Consider the following 22,802-nt stretch of genomic DNA (forward strand, 5'->3'; position numbering starts at 1 on the left):
CATCACTATCAGTAAATCTTTTACATTCTTATGCACCAGAGCTCATGCTTCCTGCTTCAAGATATTCTATTTGAGGCCACTGGTGTCCAAATCCTCTTCCAAACAGTAGGTATTAGGTATTAGAGACTAAAGCCTAGCCTTTATCATTAATTATTTTTAACACAGGAGAGCAGGCCTTCTTGGCTACAGATTCCTGAAACCACTTAACTCTCCAACATTTGCACTAAAGGATTTTCATCATTTTTTTCTTAAGTTCTTCATATATTGATAAAGTCTTCTCTAAAATTGTGAGAATGTGCATCTTGGAAATTTTAAACACGGCATGCTAGATGATCCAAAAAATATGCAAAAGATTTGAATGGACACTTTGGAAAAGAGGATCAACAAATAGCCAATAATCACAAGAAAAAGGAGCTCAATTTCATTAGTCATTAGAGAAAAGCAAACTAAAACCACACATCAATACCACTACATATTCACCAGAAAGATCAAAATTTAAAAGACTGACCATGCCAGGTGTTGATAAAGATGTGGAGCGACTGACATTCTCATAAATGGCAGGTGGGAATGTAAATTGGTACAACTACTCTGCAAAAGCGTTTGGCACTGTATACTAATGATGAGCATATGCATATCTTGTGATCCAACATCTCACTCCTAGGCACTTCTCCAACAGAAATGCATACATATTATTTTCAAAATTTGTGAACAAACATATTCATAGCAGCATTATTTGTAATGGTTCAAAACTAGACACCACCCAAATTTATTATTCAAAGTTCAAAAGCAGGTAAAGCTCACTGGTGGTGTTTAGAAGTCTGGATAGCAATCATTTGGGGGCTGGGTGAGAAACCATTGCATAACAAGCATTTTGGGGCAGGGCCCTGGGGATATTCTGTTTCCTTATCTGTTTACATGGGAGTGTTCTGTTTCTGAAAATCCACCAAGCTTTATATTTCTTTTCTGTGTACATCTCTGAAAGCATATTATATTTCAAAAACAGTTCAAAAAGTTACATGCCTGGGAAAAAACATACTAACCACTGTAACTTCTAACTCACACTAGCATCATTCACCTATCTACATGGATATGATAATTTACTGCATAGAGATACTCTTTGTAGTGGAGCTGACAATATAAATGAAGATTTTATTGCTTACTTAGGAAATTCATGGAAAGAAAACTGATCATATGCAATGATGTACCATTTTCCCTCAACAAGACAACCAGTGAGTGGCAGGGCACAATTTCTGCATGTTCCTCTGGTTTTTGTGCTTTATGTTTCACTTAAGGAAATACTGACTGAAAGACAAAGGAATATCAGTCTGTCTTTCCAAGAAGATGGAACTCATGCTTGGAAAAGAGCATTCTAAAGGGCAGGGGTTAGAAGGAGGACTTCTCATGAGACATGGTCTTTGATTTCAAAACAATTTTACCTCTAAATTATTTAGCCTTCATAATCACAACCACTGCCATAATTATGTTTTTAAAAAATTACCTTTAGTAGAGATAATAAGCACTTTCATATTGAATTAAATCAGGAAAACTGAGCATACACTGGGTTTCATCAATTTTCTCTGTATGTATACTCATGAAAATTTCTCAAATGCCCTTCAGAGGTCACATTCTCTTTTAGCAAAAATATATAAAAACTCCTATTGTCTGAATACAAGAAAGTAAACTTACCATACACAGAGGCAAATCCAAAACGAAATTAGGGATAGAGAAAATAAATTCATTGTAGAAATTGCTAAAAATGACATATATTCTATACAATATGTACATACACATACATACACTGCCATGTGCATCTTTTTTTTCACGGAGATTGATATGATAGCTATTAACTTGAGAAGAAGTAACAAAAGGAGTTCACAATAAACACATACATGTCTCCTGGAGAGTAGATCTTCTGAGTTTGTAAGTGTGGGAATTTCTAGGATAAAATATTCATCTTGAACCACCAAGCTGAATGGAAATAAGTCAAAATTCTTCATAGATAGTAAGTTAGAATTTACTTGAAAAGAAGATCAATTCGTGTTCCCCTTTACAATTTAAAGATGGAGAGTTCCCACAATAATTCTAAAGAGTCATTTAGAAATTTCAAATAGTATTTCATTTGTTCATTTTTCACTCATTCCCTCATCCTGAAACAAATCCTTTTCATGTGTGCCAGGCACTGTTCAGTGAACTAAACAAAAATCCCTGCACGTAAGGAATTAACATTCTAGAAGGAGAAACAACACTAAAGAAGATAGATAAATGCAATATAAAGAATACTTCTGAGTAATAAATGCTAAACTAAAAATGAAAGCATTCAGGGTATGCCTGAAATAGTGTGGGCAAAGACATTTGCATTTAGTATGGGCAGGGAAGACTTCCCTGAGAAAATAACGTTCAAGTTACATGAAGCATAAGATATCTGGAGGAGAAAGCATTGTGAGCAGAGGGCAGGCAAGTACAAAGGCCTGAAGGGGGAAGGGTGCCAGCATGTCAGTCAGTACAGGAGGCGGTGGTCCTTGGGGCAAGGTGAGTCAGGAGGAGAGTAGATCACACCAGTGAGATCATGCAGAACCATAGGTCCCAGGAACAATGATTAGCTGTTGCTCTTCTCTTTCCTCTGCCCTTAGAGTAAAGTATAAATCCATAGTTCGGCACTCACGATCCTCCGAGTCGGGCTCGCTGGAGTCCTAGCCATTCACTATGGGTTGTACTTTATACTGAAGTTCTCCCCTGAAGGCATTAGGTTTTCTCTTCCCCAGGACCTTTGGACATGCTATACCTACTGTCTGCAGGGCCCTCCTTCCCATCATTTCCTTTCTTGAATTTGGTTGTTTGCCTAATTTTAGGCACTGGCTTCTCCAGCAAGCTTTCCAAGGCCCTACTTAACCATGACTGAATTGGGAGCCTCCCATGAGTTTCTGCAGAACATTAACCCCTGTCATAACCTTATTGTTACACTGAAATTGCCCATTTGCATGTTTGCCTTAGCTCCTTGACAGTAGGGATTGGGTCTGTTTACCTTGTATCCCTTGCTCCTTTGTGTTTGTCATACAAAAATATCTATTGGTTGAATGAATAATGGATCTTGAACTAAACTCACATCCCTGTACAAAAAAACCTTACTAAAAGATTGTTTAAAATATTCTGATCTGCATAAAAGGTTAGAGTTTTGGAAAATCTCTGCTTCTGAGTCATTCTGTAAAATCTTCAGTGCTTTCCGGGCACAAAGACAATTTAGCCCAAAATATGTTGGTTTAATAATTAAATTAAACAATGCCAACTAACTTAATCAAGGTTTATCTAGTCAGAAACTCCCAGCAGAAATGAAACTGGGGAAATATTAACAAGTACAAAGGCACTCCTGTTTGGTTTGTTCTCAGTGGCATTGCCCATTAAATCTTTCTTTGTCTTCTCTACTTAATAAAATAAAGCCCACAGGGAACGAGGGGCAGGCAATCAAAGTAGAGCACAATGTATAACTTTTTCCTAATGATTCTTCCTTTAGTACTTCAGAGAAGAAAAGCCTGGGGAATCAGAAGCTGTCAGCAGGTGAGAGAAACAGTCCTTTCAAGTACTTTGATGTCAAACTAAACTGAAACCAATGAACCAGTACAAACATCAAAAGGATCTAAGTGTCTAGACTCAATATTAGAAGATCAAGATGAATTAGCAAAAAATATTCCAAGTTAATTATTCACTCATGTGAATAATTAACTTTAAAAGAAAAAAATGGAAAATGAGAATGGCAACAACTGTTACTTAACTCTTTATTTTAGGGTTCATTGAAGCTTTTTCTTTGACACTGACGTTTGGTTGATGCATCAAATTTAATATGTTGATATAGTTGATAATTTTATAATATATAAATAAGGTTCCTAATCTGTGCCCCAAGTAAAATCCACTGGTCTATTATGTCTTAATATTCATAAAATTAGACCAGGCAATATACCAAAATGTTGGAGCAAGTTTTTAATCATAGACTAAACCTCTTTTAAAGACTGAAAAATGCAAACCTAAAATAAAACATTAAGTGTAAAAGATTTTCAGGAAATTTACATATCTCATAATTTATGGACTCATATGAATAACAAGCTCATTTGGAAATGGAGTGCCTTCTCTACTCAGTTCCAATATGAGTTCTGTCTCAGTATACTTCATTCTGGAAATGCACAGTTCTCATGTTCACACCAGTAAAACATACAAAACAGCATATTCAGGGCTTTCTTTTGTTTTGTTTTGTTCTGCCTTGGGCTGTAGCATTTGAACTACCTTCCCCTTGTATGGGGGAATTCCACTTGGATGGGTCCCAGAAGGAGGCAGGGCCCCAATTCCTACTATGAAATCAAAAGAGGACAAGACATTTTCTCTCCGCTGCCAGGTAGTTTAGGCATGCAACCTAGGCTTGGCCAGCTAGATGATCTTACCCTGTTTTTCAAGCTAGAAGGAGAAATTCAAAGAAACGAGGAATCAGAGTGTATTCTAGAACTTGGTAGCAACATTCAGTGACAACAATTGACCCAAGCCAGCAAGACCAGCAGCAGGGGACTACTAACTAGAGTCTAGTTATTAGACAATTTATGGGTTCTCCTTAACTCTATTCACTGCTGACGCTTCTCTTTCAGGGTGTGCCACTTTCCTGAGCCTGGTTTTTCAGTCTTCCTTTCCTATAAATTCCTCTTACCCTTATCCCAGCTGAAGCTGGGATCTGTTTCTGCAACAAGCTGATACCTAGTCTGAGCAAAACTGGCTTGCATTTTCTCTCTTGATTGTTTGCAACAACACAGGACGAGGGTGGGGGGGGGTGGGGGGGATGGATGATAAAGTTTTTTGTCTGAGTTGGTTTTCTTGAAATGTCTTAGAAGTCTAAACAGCAATGTTCCTAGTGCAGAAATACATAATTTGAGGTCATGGAGAGCTAACCAAATTTTCTAAAAATCAAATGGAAACCCTAAATGAGTTCAAAAATTAAAAGGAGAAAATGCAATTCAAAAAGCCTTCTATAACAAGCTTATGCTTCTAAACTCCCTAACATGACAGACTGCAGACCAGTGATTCTCAACCAGGAGCAGTTTTGGCCCCCAGGGGACATTTAGCAATGTCTAGAGATGTATTTAGTTGTCACAGCTGGGGGAGGGGGTGCTGCTGGCATCTAGTGAGTTGAGTCCAGAGATGTTGCTAAACATCCTGCAATGTAAAAGACTGCCTCCCACAACAAAGAATTATCTGGCCCAATTTGTCAATAGTACCAAGGTTGAGAAACCCTGCCCTAGACTATTCCACCTTTTTTTTTGTAATTTATTTAATCTATTCCTAACGATAAATATCTCCCTTTAAATCAATTCTAAATAAATGTGCCCCTAGAACCAGAATAACTGTCCCACAGATTATAATATGTGAATCCTTTTATAATTACTTCTGAAACCTCATTTCTATGCTAAATTCAAGAGAATCTCACAAGTCATCTGTCACTACCATGAACCACTTAAGAACTACACAGATGGGAAAGAACCAAAAAGAGCAAACGAAAGGAACAAGTATGTGCAAAGAGCTGTAAAGGGCCATTACTCTCTGAATAATAGTAATTTTTAAGGAAAAGATTTTTATTGCAGTAGGGAAATGTGTTGTTTCTGAGGAAGAAAACCCTGGTGTCACTCTGGGAGCCTTCTCCTATGAGTCTCAGCCTGGTACCAGAGAAGGCAATTAGGAGACTCCTTCACTAGTCCGATAGCAGCTGGTTCAACAGCAGCCAGACTCAGGTGGCAGCGTGAATGGGGAACCAAGGACAGAATAGGATTTAAACCCACTCCGAGACATTTGCTTGCCTGTCCCCATTAAATGTATCTTTCAGTACCTTTAGTATTATGAAATACAAAGTAAAAGGATAAAGACATTCTGAATGTTAACCCACCTTTGTTCATTTCCAAAGGGCATCAAAAGTAAAACATAGTAACGTTTGTCAATGAATTTTTTAAAAAGTAAAGGCTATACAATGAAAATGCATGTTATTTAAATAATTATAAATCATTTCCAACATACAGAAAGTTTATGACATTACCTGCTCTAGGACTTCTTTATAGGTAATAGTGTCTTTAGTATTTGTAACAGGACTGTCATAGATGATAGCAATCTTATCTCCTTTACCATTTTCAATATGACGATCAATGGCATTGTAACAAATGTTAAGCATTCCTTCCACAAACCTGAAAAATAAGTGGAAAGTAAGAGTGAATGATTCTTTATGATTCTTTTCAAATGATACTATTGCTTCACTAGGTTGCTTTGTTTTTAGTTTAGCAGAGCTGGCCTTAAAACAGTATTCCTTGCATACTGTAACAGGTAATAATGGCTGTATACTAGATATTTAAGATGGTGCAGAAGTGAGTATTCTTATTTCAAAAGGCACGTACTTATTTTTATGTGTATTTAAAAATAATATACTAACTTAGTTCAGGCTGATGACTGGTGGATTTCATTGCTTAGGGTGAAACAAGAGTACAGAGCAACAAAGTAATCTACTTTGCACAGATGAAGGCTCTTACACGTAGCCATATGTTACATATAGCCATGTATGTTACATATACATATAGCTATAACATTCCTCTTAGCTGACTGCAGATGTAGCCATATGTTACTTATAGCCATATATGTTTATATATAATCACAATGATACATGGTGGTAACATTAAGAAATGATAGATACAGAAGGTAGCAGAAGGAAGAATGGAGGGATCATTAAATCACGGTCAAATTACCCTGTGCATCTCAATAACAGTGAATTTGACTACCTTACAGAAAAGCACAGGAATTGTTGATATGATTCTGAATTTCCAGTTGTGATAGATTCAATGTTTGTTCATGAATATTGTCTCTTCACCTCATCCCCACTTCCATCAAAAATATTTAGTCTCTTACCCTCATTCCCACTTCTATGACTATTGGATAATTCTCTTAATTCCAGGTTCATCCACATAACTTGTTTGGCTAAAGCAACATAAGCAGACATGATGCAAGCAGAGGCTTGAAAAGCACTTGCAAGATTGGGCTTGCTCTCCTGAACCTGTATCTTCTCTAGGTGAAGAACATTCTGGCTATAGTTGCTCCGACCCAGAATAACCATAAGCAGCCCAGATTGGAGTCCAAAAGAAGCAGGGAGCCCATCCCAGCCAGACACATCTTAGAGCAAAGCTTTCAGCAAAGCCCACCCTAGATCAGCCAGTCAGTCCCATGGCAACCTGCAGATACATGGAAATAACTGCTGATTATTTTATGCTGCTGAGATTTTTGTAGTTACTTATTATACAAAATTATTATAGCCATAATTAACTAATACAAATGAAAAAGGCAAAGTTTATTCAACATTTTGTGGCAGAAATAAATATTTTTACAAATGTTTCCCACAAAAATAATTATTCGTATTTTTTGTTTGTTTCAATTTCTGAAAAGAACTCATTTCATATACACGGAAAAACTAACTTACCGGAATATTCCCTGATGATATCACTTTTCTCTTTCTCTTTATCTACAATTTCTCTTATTCTAACACTCTTTCTGCTCATCCTTTAATTATGCTCATGACTACCCTACCAAAAAAGTGCTCCCTCAATTCCAAAGACTCATGGAGGAGTCACTCATCATTTGCCTTGTGGTTTGGTTCTCTTACCTCTTTGCCTGCTCCTCCTCAATATCTTATATGGAATCTTCTTCCCTGCCTAATCTTCAATTGAGAACTATCACTAAAGTTCCAAATTCATCCCTTTGCTCACTCTATATACTCTACCTGGCTGATCTCAGCACTCGGATAATTTCAATTACCATCTTTATCTACAGCATTGTTCTCCTTTCTGAGCTACCTTACAACTAACAACCTGCTGGAACTTTCTACTTGAAAAAAAATAACATATCCAAAACTACAGCCATTTTCACCCAACCTCCAACCCAAAGCCCGTAACAACTGCAAACTTGTTCTACCTTCTATTTTCCATATTACAAGGAACCACTATGTACCCAGTGGCCTGAATTAGAAACCCAAAAGTCAGATTTGATCCTTTGTCTTCTACATCCAATCAGTTGTGTGTAATATCACTTTTCCCTTCCTGACCTCTGTAATTGTTCAGTTATCTCATCTCTCACCTGGGTTATAGTGACTGCCTTCTAGTTAATCTCCCTGCCCTAAGGCCTGACCTCATCCTGTTAAGACATCCTCCTATGCTACCAGAATGTCGTTTCTCAGTGTTAATATTATCATGGCCAATAGTGCTTAAAATCATTTAATACCCTTTATGTAGTTAAGGATGAAAACCATGTATCTATAGATGGCATGAAAACCCATTCATCTACTAGGTTTCATTTCTTCTCATCAAACTGTCTACACTCCAGCTATACTGGATTACAAAATTTGTACTTAACTTGAATTCAGTCAGTTGCTACTTTTGTGGCTGAATTGCCTTTCACCTTTACCACCACCCTCCCCTAACAGTTCCCAAGTCCTGTGCACATACTTCTACCGTAATACCTATCACATTGAGTACCAACTGATTGACTTATTATACATTTCTTTCATTAAACTGTAATCTACCTAAAAGCAGAGGCTATGTCATATTCTCTTTGTAGTCCTGGCATCTACTATCATATTTGTCATAGATTATGCACTCAATAAATGTTTGATAAATAAACAAATGAAAATATTAGTAAACTTTCAAGAAGCATTGGATTTAGAATACAGTAGCCACATCAGATCTCATCATCCCATTTTATGTGGAGAGAATGGAGATTAAAACAGAATAACCCACAGGGCATTTGGCTAGGAAGTGGAGAAAGCCATACCTGAAAACCAGGTCTTTAGATTACTAGTCTAGGATTTCAGCCCATTATATTGTATTCATTCATTCACTCATTCATTTATAAATAATATTTATTGTTGTATCCTCCAGTTTACTGATTCTTTCCTTTGTTGAACCTATCCAGTGAGTTTTTCATCTTGGTTATTGTAATTTTCAGTTCCAAATTTTCCATTTTGTTCATCTTTATATCTTCTATTTATTTGTTGAGGCTACTTCTTTATGGAGACTTTCTCTTTTTTTTTAATTTGTTTCAAGCATGTTTATAATTACTCATTGAATCTTTGTTTTATAATGGGTGCTTTAAAAATCCTTGTCAGATAACTTCAAACCCTGTATAATCTTGATGCTGGCATCCGTTGGTTGTTCTTCTCCTTCAAATTGAGATGTCCCTGGTTCTTGGTATGATGAGTGATTTTCAGTTATATCCTGCACATTTTAAATATTCTATTATGGAACTCTGATCTTACTTAAAGATGCTATTTAATTTTTTTTTTTAAAGCAGGCTTCTTCTGATACTATACCTATGGGGATGGAAAGATATCTCATTACTTCCAGGTGCAGTTTTGAGTCCCAGTTCTCCCATTTGGCATCCATTAACATCTCTGTGGTTCAGGAATGTCTCATTACTGCTGGACCTGGGTAGAAGTTCAGACTCCCCATTAGGTTCCACTGACCCCATCCTGGCTGGGAGTGGGCTGGGCACCCCATTATGCTCCCCTCATGGCTTCCAATAACATCACTGGGTGGGGTACCTCCTTACCACTTGCACAGATGAAAGTTCAGGCTCCCCACATAATCTTCTTTGTTAGCATGTGGGAGTGGGGCTGCAGTTTTATCTGTGATGTTTGGCTGGTGTCCTAGTTTGCTAATGCTGCAGAATGCAAAACACCAGAGATGGATTGGCTTTTATAAAACGGGGATTTATTTCGCTACACAGTTACAGTCTTAAGGCCACAAAGCATCCAAGGTAACACCTCAGCAATCGGGTACCTTCACCGGAGGACGGCCAGTGGTCGTCTGCTCCAAAGCTCCGGCCTCAAAACGGCTTTCTCCCAGGACGTTCCTTTCTAGCAAGCTTGCTTCTCTTCAAAACATCACTCCCAGCTGCACTCTCTTCCTCCCCCCGAGTCAGCTCATTTATGTAACTCCACTGATCAAGGCCCACCCCGAATGGGTGGGGCCACGCCTCCATGAGAACATCTCATCAGAATCATTGCCCACAGCTGGGTGGGGCACATTCCAAGCAAATCCAACCATCACCAAAATGCCTGCCCCACACAAAACCACAAAGATAATGGCATTTGGGGGACACAATACACTCAAACCGGCACATTCCACCCCCTGAACCCCAAAATGACATTATCTTTCCAAATACAAAATATATTCATTCCATCACAATATCACAAAAACTTAAATCATTTCAGTAACAAAAGTTAAGTACAAAATCCCATCAAAATCAGTTTAGGCTTGGTCAGTTCTAAGGCATAATTCCCCTCTAGCTGTAGATCTGTGAACCTAGAACAAGTTATGTGCTTCCAATATATAAAGGAGAGACATTCATAGGATAAACATTTCCATTGCCATAAGGAGAAACAGTAAGGAAAACAGGGTTAACAGGAGCAAAACAGTTCCTAAAACCCACAGGACAAAGTCCATTAGATTTCAAAGTCCGAGAGTCATTTACAGAACAATGTTGCATCCTTGGGGCTTGAGAGAGTGGGAGCCTAACCCTTCCCAAGGGCCTTTTCTGCAGCCCGTTCCTCTCCAAACACTTAGGTGAGTGCTCCAACATTTCCACACATTGGGAAGACCACCTTCTCGGCCCCACCCTCCTCAAACCTCGGGGCAGCTCCCGGATTCCCTTCCATCTCCGGGGCACACGCTCAACCCCTTCAGAACAGTGTGGTGGCAGCCAGGCTCTCCCCAATTCCCTGGGAATGTGCTTCAACCTCTTTGGGACCTGAGGTGGCAAAACTCTTCCAGAGCATCAAGGTGGAATGCCCACCCTCGACCTCCAGGGCAAACTCACCCTTTCCATGCATGTGGGCTGCTCCGCTCTCCCAGCCCAAGACCTCCTGACTCCAGACCTCAATCTCCATGACTCTGTCTTTGAAGAGATTTTTCCTTTAATTTTTTCCTTGTCTGTCTCCTCCAGTCCAGACCGGCAATGACTCTGTCTATAAAGATCTCGCAAAAATTCTGTTGGCTTTGCATGAAGCACACAGGGGTCAAAGCCATCAGACAATAGGAGTTTCCACAAATCCTTTCTGCTTAACTCCTTTTCCAATCTTGGCTTGTACTGAAATGGCAGCTGGGTTCCATGTTTGGTTACATCCTCATGTTGGGCTGTAGCTTCTGGGATTCCACCCCCTGGAAGCTCATAATTTTCCAAGCCATCAGCTTCTGGTTTCTTTGAACCCAAGAGTTCAGTTCTAAGTTTATCTCTCTCTGCTCGCATTTTACTATAAGCTGCAAGGAGAAGCCAGGGTATATCCTCCACATGTAGTCTGGAGATCTCCTCAGCTAAGTATTCCAGGTTATCACTTTTAAATTCTTCCTTCCATCTGACACCAGGACTCAATTTTGCCAAATTCTCTGCCACTTTAAAACAAAGATCGCCTTTCTTCCAGTTCACAACAACACATTGATCATCTGTGTTCAAGGCCTCGTCAGAAGTATCTTTAGAGTCCATATTTCCACAAACAGTCTCTTTAAAGCAGTTTTGGCCTTTTCTATCAAGCTCCTCACAACTCTTCCAGAAACTCCCCATTATCCATTTAAAAAGCCATTCCAACATGTTTGGTATTTGCAAACTCAGCAGCAAAAGCACCCCACTTCCGGTACCAAAATCTGTCCTAGTTTGCTAATGCTGCAGAATGCAAAACACCAGAGATGGATTGGCTTTTATAAAACGGGGATTTATTTCGCTACACAGTTACAGTCTTAAGGCCACAAAGCATCCAAGGTAACACCTCAGCAATCGGGTACCTTCACCGGAGGACGGCCAGTGGTCGTCTGCTCCAAAGCTCCGGCCTCAAAACGGCTTTCTCCCAGGACGTTCCTTTCTAGCAAGCTTGCTTCTCTTCAAAACATCACTCCCAGCTGCACTCTCTTCCTCCCCCCGAGTCAGCTCATTTATGTAACTCCACTGATCAAGGCCCACCCCGAATGGGTGGGGCCACGCCTCCATGAGAACATCTCATCAGAATCATTGCCCACAGCTGGGTGGGGCACATTCCAAGCAAATCCAACCATCACCAAAATGCCTGCCCCACACAAAACCACAAAGATAATGGCATTTGGGGGACACAATACACTCAAACCGGCACAGCTGGATTATCTAAAAGTTTTCTGTCTTTCTAGGTTTCTCCTTTCTTGGTCCTCTGGCTAGAGAAAGAAAGTTTTTGTTGAGATTTTTTCTCTCTGCATCCATTAATGTTCCAGGTTGCCAATTCTCCAACACCCAGGCTGGAAAATATGAGGCAAAAAGAAATCCTAAGGAACTCACTGCCATGTCACTCTGAGTCCCCAAGTTTCCAGCTGGTTTGTCTTCTCTCCACCTTTCAGAGACTTCTTATATAATATCCAAGAGTATTATCTGTATTAGCAGGGTGAATAGGGAAAAGTCTATTTACTCCATCTTGTCCTAAAACTGAAGTTCCTAAATAATATTTATTGATCTCTTATTGAGGCCAAGATCTTTATATGTATTAACTCATCTAATCAAACAAAACCCTACCCTGTGACATAAGTAACATTAATAACACCATTTTACAATACAAGGAAACTGATGACAGTAACTTGACTGAGGCAGTCTGATTCCAGAACCAAGCCCTTAACAATCATATCAAAGCACAATAGGTTTTTTTTTTCTTTAATTGCTTGTAATTATTAGGTGTTTAATATTTAAATTATATGCAAACTATTAACACCTTAAGGCTCACTTTACTTTTAATGTTACCCTTAAAGAAATTTTAAGGGAACTCTTTGAGGAAAGGTCTGCAAACAATGTTAAGGGGATGACAAATCGGTTTACAGGTAATGAATATAAAAAATATAAATTAGCTAAATATAAATATTGGTTTACTGTGGATGACTAGACCAAGTAACTTGCAAGGGCCCTCCAAACTTGGAGTTTGATTATGTTACTATGATTAGATTTTCATTTCATTTTAAATCAAATCATTTCAGTAAAGGTCAATTGAATGCCTTCTGTGTGTTGTATCTCTACTGTTCCCTCTAAATACATCAGTAGGTTTTAAACGGTGTATCTACCCAAATTATAAAAATAACTAACGATCATTATGGAAAACTCAGAAAATACATTTGGCTTGTTTTTTTTCTATATATAAATATTATTCATTGTATAAAGAGTATAATATTTTGCCTTTTATTTTTAAGACTGTATTATGAACTTTTTTCAAGGGCCTGACAAATTCACAAAAACACATCTTTAACGATGGCATAATGTTTGTTTTCGTTTCCTAACTGCTAAGACAAATACCATGCAATGGGTTGGCTTAAACAGGAATTTATTGGCTGATAGTTCTGCGACTAGGAGAAGTCCAACACTGAGATATCAGTAAGGCAATGCTTTCTCCCTGAAGACTGTGGCTTTCTGGGGCTGGCTGCTGGTGATCCTTGAGTCCTCGGTTTTTATGTCATATGGCAATCCACACAGCAATGTCCTCTCCTTTCTCTTATGGGTTCTGTTTACTTCCAGGTTCTTCTCCACTTGGCTTTGTCTTCATAGAGCCTCCAGTAATAGGATCAACCTCATTGAGATGAGCCACAACTTACTAAAAATAACATCTTCAGAAGGTCCTATTTACAGTGGGTTTACAAACACAGAAACGGATTAAGAGCATGTTTCTTTCTGGGGTACATAATTCAACCAACCACAATGATCTATTTAATAGCTGTTCAATTATAAAATTAGTCCAGCATTGTTGCAAATTGTCTGGTACATTTCTGCTATTTTAAATAATACTGCAATAATGTTTCTTACAGAGAAATATTGGACACATTGTTTTTATTACATTTGTAGCCTAGATTTCTAAAATCAAATGATGTGAATAATTTGAAGCATAAACACACACACATAAATTAGACAGTCGACTTGCTCTCTGGAAATACTGAATACTCATTTCATCACATACCTCTAAGCACAAATTATCATTCTCAATCTTCTTCAATTTGAGAGGTGAAAAACTGTTTTAATTTTGTTTTATTTCATTACTACTGTCTTACTAATTTTTAAAACTTTATATATATACAATATCAAACACATGCCTCACATTGTTACAAATAATTATCAGTTTGTTGATTTATTTTAATTCATGTTTTCTAATGTAAAAATACTTTAAAATTGTGAGTATTTAATAAATTCATAACTTTATTTTGTAATTTTTCCTTTATGATAATTCATACTTTCTTTTGTTTTCATTTTTTATGTTGAACTCTTAAATGTGCCAATAATTTATTCAGATATATGTAATATCTACTATACTGTATACTTCATATATGTATTACATATTTTATATTGTATATTACACATATGTATGATAGTGTATATATATATATAAAATACATGGCATTCCAGCTATATTTGTTTATTTATCAATACTCAATTTTCCAGGCATAACTTTTTAATTAATCTTTCTGTCCTCATTTCTTTATGATTCTCCATTTTTCCCAGCTGTATTAACATCTAATATATGTCAGAGTCTTTGTCGGGACTATTTAGTTTCCAGGGCTAACTACTGAAATGTTCTGTCAGTAGATTTTTGTGGTTAGTGCTCTTAAACTCCATCAGCTTTCAGTTTTGTTAAACAAATAAAGGGAAAAAACAAATTTTATATTCCTTATTCTATCCCATCCACTTCCTGATTTCCTCCAGTAGAAAATAGTAAGCTATCTGAATGTATGCTGTAGTCCACTGAAAAGACAGAAAAATGCATAAAACTAAAACTAAATTCATAGCAATAGTGGAACAACTGGGAATGGTGCTAGTACAAGATCAGAACTGTGAGGAATTAATAGAATATATAAAACAGACAGGAACAGTGTGACTGCCAAGCCCAGAAGTCATGAGAAACATGATATATTCAAATTGTGTGTATTTAATAAATTCATAACTTTATTTTTGTTTTATTTCACTACTACTGTCTTACTAATTTTGGAAAAATTGCAAAATAAAGTTATGATATGGGAAGATTTCCGTGATATTTTCTACTTTGTTAAGAAAAAAAATACAGTAAAAGGCACAGAAAAATTTGTACAACCATTCCATGGAATACTCTATAATCATGAGGAACCCACATACCCTAAACAGGTAATTAAAAGACTCACAAACAAACAAACAAACAAAAAACCTCTGTCAATAAAACTCAAAAAACTCCAAGATCAGTGTGCAATCAGTAATAAATAATGGACCATGGGTGTTTAGATGGATAATTAGGCTACAAGCCACCTTCCCCATTTCCCACAACCCCACACCCACCCCCCATCACCCCCACCCCCCCACACACAAACACAACATACACACTTGCGCTAACCTAGAGTATAACTTTCTGAAGTGAAGGTTTCCTCTGGATGTGGGACCTGGAGAAGAGGGACAGAACTCTACATAACTTCCAGCAGGCCTAGAAGCCCTACATCACTATCTGGAAATCCCCTCTCCACCCTCAAATAACCACAGAAAGAACTCTGGCAATCAAAATCTGCATTCATTGACCAGTGAACAAGATCCTCACTTGGATTCTGAAATGTACACCATTCAGCTAACTGTATCATATGAATGTATGTGTGCATATGTATGTACATGTGTGTTTAATATGTATATATATATATGCATGTGTATAAGTGTGTATTTATAATAAAAGATAACAGATAAAGTTGAGAGTATGGAAAGGGCATATATAACAAGGGGAAGATACATTCGCAACTTCAAAAATATTTTAAATGTTCCTATAAATCAATAAGGAAAAAAAAAAATCCAAAATTCAATAGGCAAAGAATCTCAGCAGGAAATCCATAGAGGAAAAAAATGAAAATTGCCAGTAAGCATAGAAAAAGATGCTCAGCCTTACTAGTAATCAGGAAAATGAAAATTACAATAATGATGAGATCCATCGCATTGATAAAAAGATGTAAGGCACAGTGTTAGTGAAAGTAAAGAGAATCAGATATTCTCTTATAACATTGGTGAGAGAATAAATTGATTTAGGCACTTAGAAGAGATTATATCAGTGTCTATTAAGATTTTAAATGCATACTATATGGTGCCATGTAATCTTTAAAAGGAATGCAGTATATATAAAACAATATGAAACAATATCCAAATGAAATTTGAGTAAGCTGAAGCAAGTTGTTTGTATATATTTATATGTTATATAAAGGCATAAAAGAGTCTAGAAAGATATGCAAGAAAGCATAGATAGTGGTTAACATTGGGAAAAAGAAAAATTGGAGGGGGCAGTAATAGAGAAGGCATAGTCTATATTTTTATACAAGAAACACGTGTATTATTTGATTTTTGTGAGCATATGCAATACAAGATTTAAAATATCCTAAATAAACATACAAAATTTAACAGTTTACATTACTTGGCTTTTGGTCTGCCTAAACCATCAACTCTATAATCAGTATCACTACAATTAAAGAAAAACATGTTAATTAAATAAAAAAAAAATTTTTTTTGAATTTATTTCAGATAAAAAGAAGCATTTCTTCCACATACAACATCTAAACTCAGATTTAAGAAACTAAATTTGGGCCACAGAAATTTTGCCTCTTCTCTTCATGTATTTTTCTCACCAAAATCAACCTCATAAAACTGAAAAGGCAGTAGTAAATGGCTACAAACAACCTTCATATCACAAAGAGAAATCTACTAAAAATCTATGGTCACTGTTCCCCTTGTTCAATTTTATTTTGACTCCCCTCCTCCCAGGCACTTGTAAGATTTCACTTCTATTTCCTCTAGATATGAGAGACGCCATGTGGCCATGACAGGGAAACAGAAGTAACACACAAGTCTTCCAGGGCCAGTGAGTGCCGATGACGTTCCCTTCTCCCTGCCACAGGGACCAGTGACGTTCCACCTGGAGGCTGCACTGTCTGCCTATATCCCTGAAAGACGATGGATGACGTGGAGCGCATCTTCCACATAACTCAAGATAAACCTGCCTTATGAGTGAGAAACAACCTGGCTGTTTTAAACTAGGGACATTTGGGGGTTGTTTATTCTTGCAGCATAACCTAATCTATCCTGACTCGTACAAAAGACTTAAGAGCCATCAACTTTGGAAAACTCAAACAAATTTTAAAATGGTCTTATTTCATAATTTAAGAGGCAGATGGCTACAATTCGGCACAAAATAAATGGGAGGATTCCGGGCTAATGTAATTATAAAGTCACTGAAGTAATGTTAAGTATCCTTGAAAAGAAGCCAGAGATCCACCACAGAGGTGGGGCTGAGTGTCTTCTGAAGGATTCCATAGAGGAATAAAAGCTCTTAAAATTCCTTTTAACCAACTTATTACATATGATTTTCTATTTTGCCTCAATTCTTACTCAATAACCCCTGCTGGCCTACATCTTAACAAAAAAGCTTGGACTCAGCTCTTTGAAGGGAATCTCACTTTAATTTGATATCTTCTGTTGCTCTTCTTAGCCTACCCCAACTCTGCACCATCTTCCCTAGTATCTGATCTCAGCCCCTCCTGTATTTGGTTCTGCCCTTGTTCATCAAATGGGTTAGGCACGAGTGTGTGCTTGGCCCTCACACTAGGCTAGGTCGGTGAACATGGTGGGCATCTGACGGATTTTTAGAATGGGTGGGGAGCCTGACGGGTGTCATGGTTTGGGGGTATGGGCTTGCCCTAGATCTCTGGGTAACATAAGAGGCTGGTGGTGAAAGTTCACGTTTCATCAATTTCCAACCTCCTCTTGACTGAAAGCTAAAATTGTGTAATTAACCTTGAATTCGTTAAGTCAATTTTAAAACATTGTAAAAGGGGAAAAAAAAGCTCTGATACACTTCTTTCTGAAGGAGAAATTGATAAAATTTACTCTGTGAATCTGATAATCTAGCCATGGAAGCTGAACGGAGAAAAGTCTAAACTATTCCTTTCAATTCTACCTCTCCCTCCCATTCCAGGAACAAAACTTCACGTACTTTGAACAGTGTGGCCTGGGAAACTCTTTCACAAACTGTCCTATGTTGCTTTGCATGAAATAACTGTTGAAAAGCTTTCTCCAGCAAACTGTATTTAGTAGTCACAATGTTGCAACACTCACTGTGCTTTCAGCTCCTGACTTCTGCACTTCACTTGTGTTCATTATTAAATAATTGGAAAGTCCAGATTTATAATGTTTTTTTGATATGGGCCTCCTTCATAGGATCACATTATGATTCTCTTCCTTGATGACCTCCTATTTTGATATTAATTTCATCATAATTTTGCAAAAACAAAAAGAAAGAATGAAAGAACAAGCAAGAAGGAAGGAAGGAGGGAAGGAAGGAGGGAGGGAGGGAGAGAGAGGGAAAGAAGGAAGGGAGAGAGGGAAGAAACCCAAGGCCAGCTCGTTGGAAAAAACTCAAGGATGAGGATATTCACATACTAAAATGGTGATGAATATACAACCTTTGTAAGAAAACAATTCATTATATCACAGCAGATTTCTACAGATTACAACCCCCAATATCAACTATGAATAATTATTTCTCTTCAAAAGTATTTTATTATAAAAAAAATTAAAAATAATTTGTTGTTGTTTAGATCAGGCATTATGAGGGAGGGGAAAAAATAACTGGGAATATGATCTCTGGTCTCAGAAAGCAGGTTAGTTTGCAATAACTATTAAATATTGGTAAGCTTCCTGACAGATATAAAGTAGCATGATGAAAGCACAGAGCAAAAAGAGATTAATTCCAACTAAGAGATTGCGATAAGAAGTTGGTTGCTTTTGAAAGGAAGGTAATACAGTGCTAAGGCCTGTCTTAGAGATCAAAAGACCAGAGTTCAAACATGTCATTTACTAGTTGTACGACTGGGCAAATTATTGAACATTTCTAGGCCTTTCTTCCCTCATCTATAAAAGCCAAGAAAATAAAATATAAACCAACAACATAGCACTTACCCTGTACCAAGGCAGTGCTATGAGCATTTAACACAAACTAATTCACTGAATCTTCATAGCAACATTGGAGGTGGTGGTGGTATAATTACACTAATACAGTTTTTTTTACAGAAAATTGAGGATAAGTGACCTAACCAAGATTGACAGGTGGTGAGTGATGAAGCTGTGATTGGGTGGCAGGCAATCTGTTCTAAGTCTCAATCACTATTCTGCCCTGATGGGTTAATGTAAGACTCACACACGTATGTACACTGTGCCCATCCATGAGCAAAATTTTATATACAATTTTCATTTGCTCTTCTCAGTAACCTTATCAGATAAGTACTATTATTACACACATTTTGCAGATGAGGAAAATGGCTTAGATAAGTTATGAAAGCACAGTTACACAGCAATGGGGAGGACGGGCTGGGGAAGGACAATGTGGAATGTTTCTGTTCAGAGATTTTTGCACTAAGAAAGTGTTGCAGTGGCAACAAGGATGGAAAGGGGAGATTTGAGAAATACTGACAATTGATGTGTACATCAAAGAAAACAAGGTTCTAGAGCAGAGGTCAGCAAAACATAACCCACAGCCAAACTGGGCTGTCACCTGTTTTTGTAAATAAAATTTTGTCAGGACAAAACCACACTCAATTGTCTACATTTTCTGTGTGGCATCTTGCAGAGTTGAGTGGTTGTAACTGAGACTGTATAGCCCACAAAATTGAAAAGGTTCACTATCTGATCCTTTACAAAAGTGCTTTGCCAACCCCTGTTCTAGATCAGTCTTATCCTGTAGAAATTTCTGCCATGATGGTAAATGCTCTGTATCTTGGATGTTCAATAGGTAGCCACTAGCCACATGTGGCTAGCTAAATTTAAATTTACTAAATTAAAAATTCAGTTCCTCATTCACACTAGCCACATGTAAAGTGCTCAACAGCCACATGAGGTTAATGTGACTGAGCTAGTGAATTCTAAATTTTATTTAAAATTTAATTTAAAATTAATTGAAATAATTTAAATAGCTGCATGTGGCTCCTGGCTACCTTATTGAACAACGTAGTTGTAGAAAATTTTAAGGAGATAGAGGTGTTTCCCCCAGGTAAAATGCTAGAGAGATCAAATAAGGACTAAAAAACAATCAGTTGAATTAAACAAAAAAATAGATTTTGATGATCTTTGAAAAAGCAACCAGGGTAGGGCGATGGGAGCTGAAGCCACCTTGTAGAGTATGGAGGAGTACAAGGGAAGAGAGGAAAGGGAGTGCAGACTGAGAAGTTAAGACACGAAAGGAAGGAGAATGTTCTGGCTTTTCTTTAGCGTGTGTAAATCTTTCACCTGGCTTTTATTAAAGGGGAGACAAGAAGGTAGCTGAGGGGAGAGAGATTGAAAATTAAAAGTTTGTTTCTGTTTTTTTTTTTTTTAAATAATGGAAGAAGCAGTGAAACAAGCACATAAATAGGGCAAAATTTTCGGAAGTGCTAGTGGAATAGTGCTGCTGAAGCAAGAAACAGGTGCTTGAGATGGAGCCTAACCTGAGCTAAGGTAAGAAAGACAAACAAGTGCACGCCTCATATTAGAAGCCTTCAATGCCTTGCTAAGGAATGGGAGGCCATTAATGAGGGTTTTGTTGTTGTTGTCAGTTTATTTTTTAGAGCAGTTGTAGGATTACAGAAACATGCAGAAAGTATAAACTTCCCATACACCCCCCACCCTCATACACAAAGTTTTCCCAATAACATTTTGCATTAGTGTGGTACCTTTGTTAGAATTCTTGGAACAATGTTATTATAATTATGCCATTAACTTTATTGCTTTGTTTACATTGTGTTGTACAATTCTATGGGTTTGTGTGTGTCTGTGTGTCTGTGTGGTAACTTACATATGACCTACAATTACTCTTTTTTCTGTTTCTGAATACATAATCCAGAGATGTTAATTACCAATGCAATCATGCCTCCAGCACCATCATCCATTGCCAAAACTTTTCCATCACCCAAAACAGAAACTCCATACCAACTGAACGTTAACTCCCCATCCTCCTCCCCCACTTGGCCTCTGGTAACCTGTATTCTGTTGCTGACTTCATGAACATGCTTATTCTGCTTATTTCATATAAGTGAGATCATAAGGTATTTGTCCCTTTGTGTCTGGCTTATTTCACTCACTTATTTCACTGAAGACATGATGTCTTCAATGTTCATCCATGTTGTAGCATGCATCAGAATTTCACTCTTTTTTATGGCCTAATAATATTCCATTGTGTGTATACCACATTTGTATATTCATTCATCTGTTGATGGACACTTGAATTCCCTCCACTTCTTGTCAGTCATGATTAATGCCACTGTGAACACTGGCATGCAAATGTTCTTTCGAGTCCCTGTTTTCAATTCTTTTGGGCATACACCTAGAAGCGGGATTGCTGGGTCATATGGTAATTCTATACTTAACTTCCTGAGGGATTGCCAAACTGTTTTCCACAGTGACTGCCATTCACATTCTCATCAACAACGTACAAGTGTTCCTATTTCTTCATCTCCTCTGCTGGAACTTATTTTCTACTTTTGTTTGCTTGTTTGTTCATTCGTTTGTATGTTTTTCCTGTTTTGTTGATTTTTTTTAAATAGCAACCATTCTAGCAAGTGTGGCTTGGTGTCTCATTATGGTTTTGATTTGCATTTCTTTAATGGCTCATTTCATTTCTGTATACTTTTTCTTTGTGGTTATCCTGGGGTTTATATTAAACAACCTAAGCCTATAACCTACTAATGTAAAATATACCAACTTAACATTATTAGAATACAGTCGTTGCTCCTATATCCCTCTATTTCCCCTTTATATTGTTTTGTCATACATTAACTCTTTATATTTGCATCTCCATTACAAAGAAATATGATTATTACTTATTCAATTGTATTCAAAATCTAATAGGTAATAAAGAATAGGATTATACGCTGAGGGCTTTGCATTTACTATTGGGTTTTACATTTGCCCATGTAGTTACCTTTACTGGAGATCTCCAGTTCCACAAACTGATATTTTGCTGATGTCTGGGCATTTGATTATTTTTATGTACTAGCTCTCGAAGTCAGTTGCTCTTTCTTGCCTAGGGTTTCATTGCAGACTGGTGCTATGTTAAGGCTCTTCCTCAATGCCTGATCCAGATTATTCTGAACCTTTAGATTAGCCCTTGTTTAACACTTCAGATTTTCTCAGATCTTCGGCACCTGTCCCTTGCCCCTGGAATGCACTGTAACTTTTAAAACTGTGTGATTGTTTCACCTCCAGGAGGTTTCCTTTCCTCTGTTCCTTCTCCAGGAGTTCTGAACCATTCTGTTTTTATGCAAATTTTATGCAAATTTTCCTCCCCAAGCTCAGGGCTGCATTTTCACTGCAGTTTTTAGTACTCTGTTCACCCTGTCTTTACAGCAGTTCAGCTTTCCCTATTTACCCATGTGGCCTTTCCGCCTCCGGTACCTCCCATGTTGGGGTATCGCACCCCATTGAGCCAGATAAAGTCTGTTCAAAAACACCTTTTTTTTTTCTTTCGGTTGGGCCAGCAATTAGAGACTGGACTGGGAGTGTAGACCTCTTGCCAATAGATCCAACACAGTCACTCTTGTTTATTGTTTCCTGTTTCCTGGGAACCACTTTGTATGCACATGTTTGCCAACTGATGTGTGGCCTTGGGTTCTGTGCCCGCAGTGTGCATGGGGCTCTAAGTCACTGGCATGGGTGGCTCTGTGGTCAGTGATTATGGGAGGAGGTGCCTGGGCCAGAGCACAGACACTGTCTGACTGTTAAACACAGGACCTAGTGTAGGG

At 37.7% G+C, this 22,802-nt stretch overlaps 1 protein-coding gene across 1 annotated transcript in view; it reads right to left on the bottom strand.

Moving 5' to 3' along the window:
• ACSS3 (acyl-CoA synthetase short chain family member 3) overlaps positions 1-22,802 on the bottom strand; it is a 207,750-nt gene that overhangs the window by 152,560 nt on the left and 32,388 nt on the right. The window contains exon 2 of the mRNA XM_037848430.1: positions 6,059-6,203. Within this exon, the coding sequence (XP_037704358.1) occupies positions 6,059-6,203 (145 nt within the window). The remainder of the gene's footprint in view (positions 1-6,058; positions 6,204-22,802) is intronic.

The sequence above is a fragment of the Choloepus didactylus genome, chromosome 8 (assembly GCF_015220235.1).
Source record: "Choloepus didactylus isolate mChoDid1 chromosome 8, mChoDid1.pri, whole genome shotgun sequence".
Classification (NCBI taxonomy): Eukaryota; Metazoa; Chordata; class Mammalia; order Pilosa; family Megalonychidae; genus Choloepus; species Choloepus didactylus.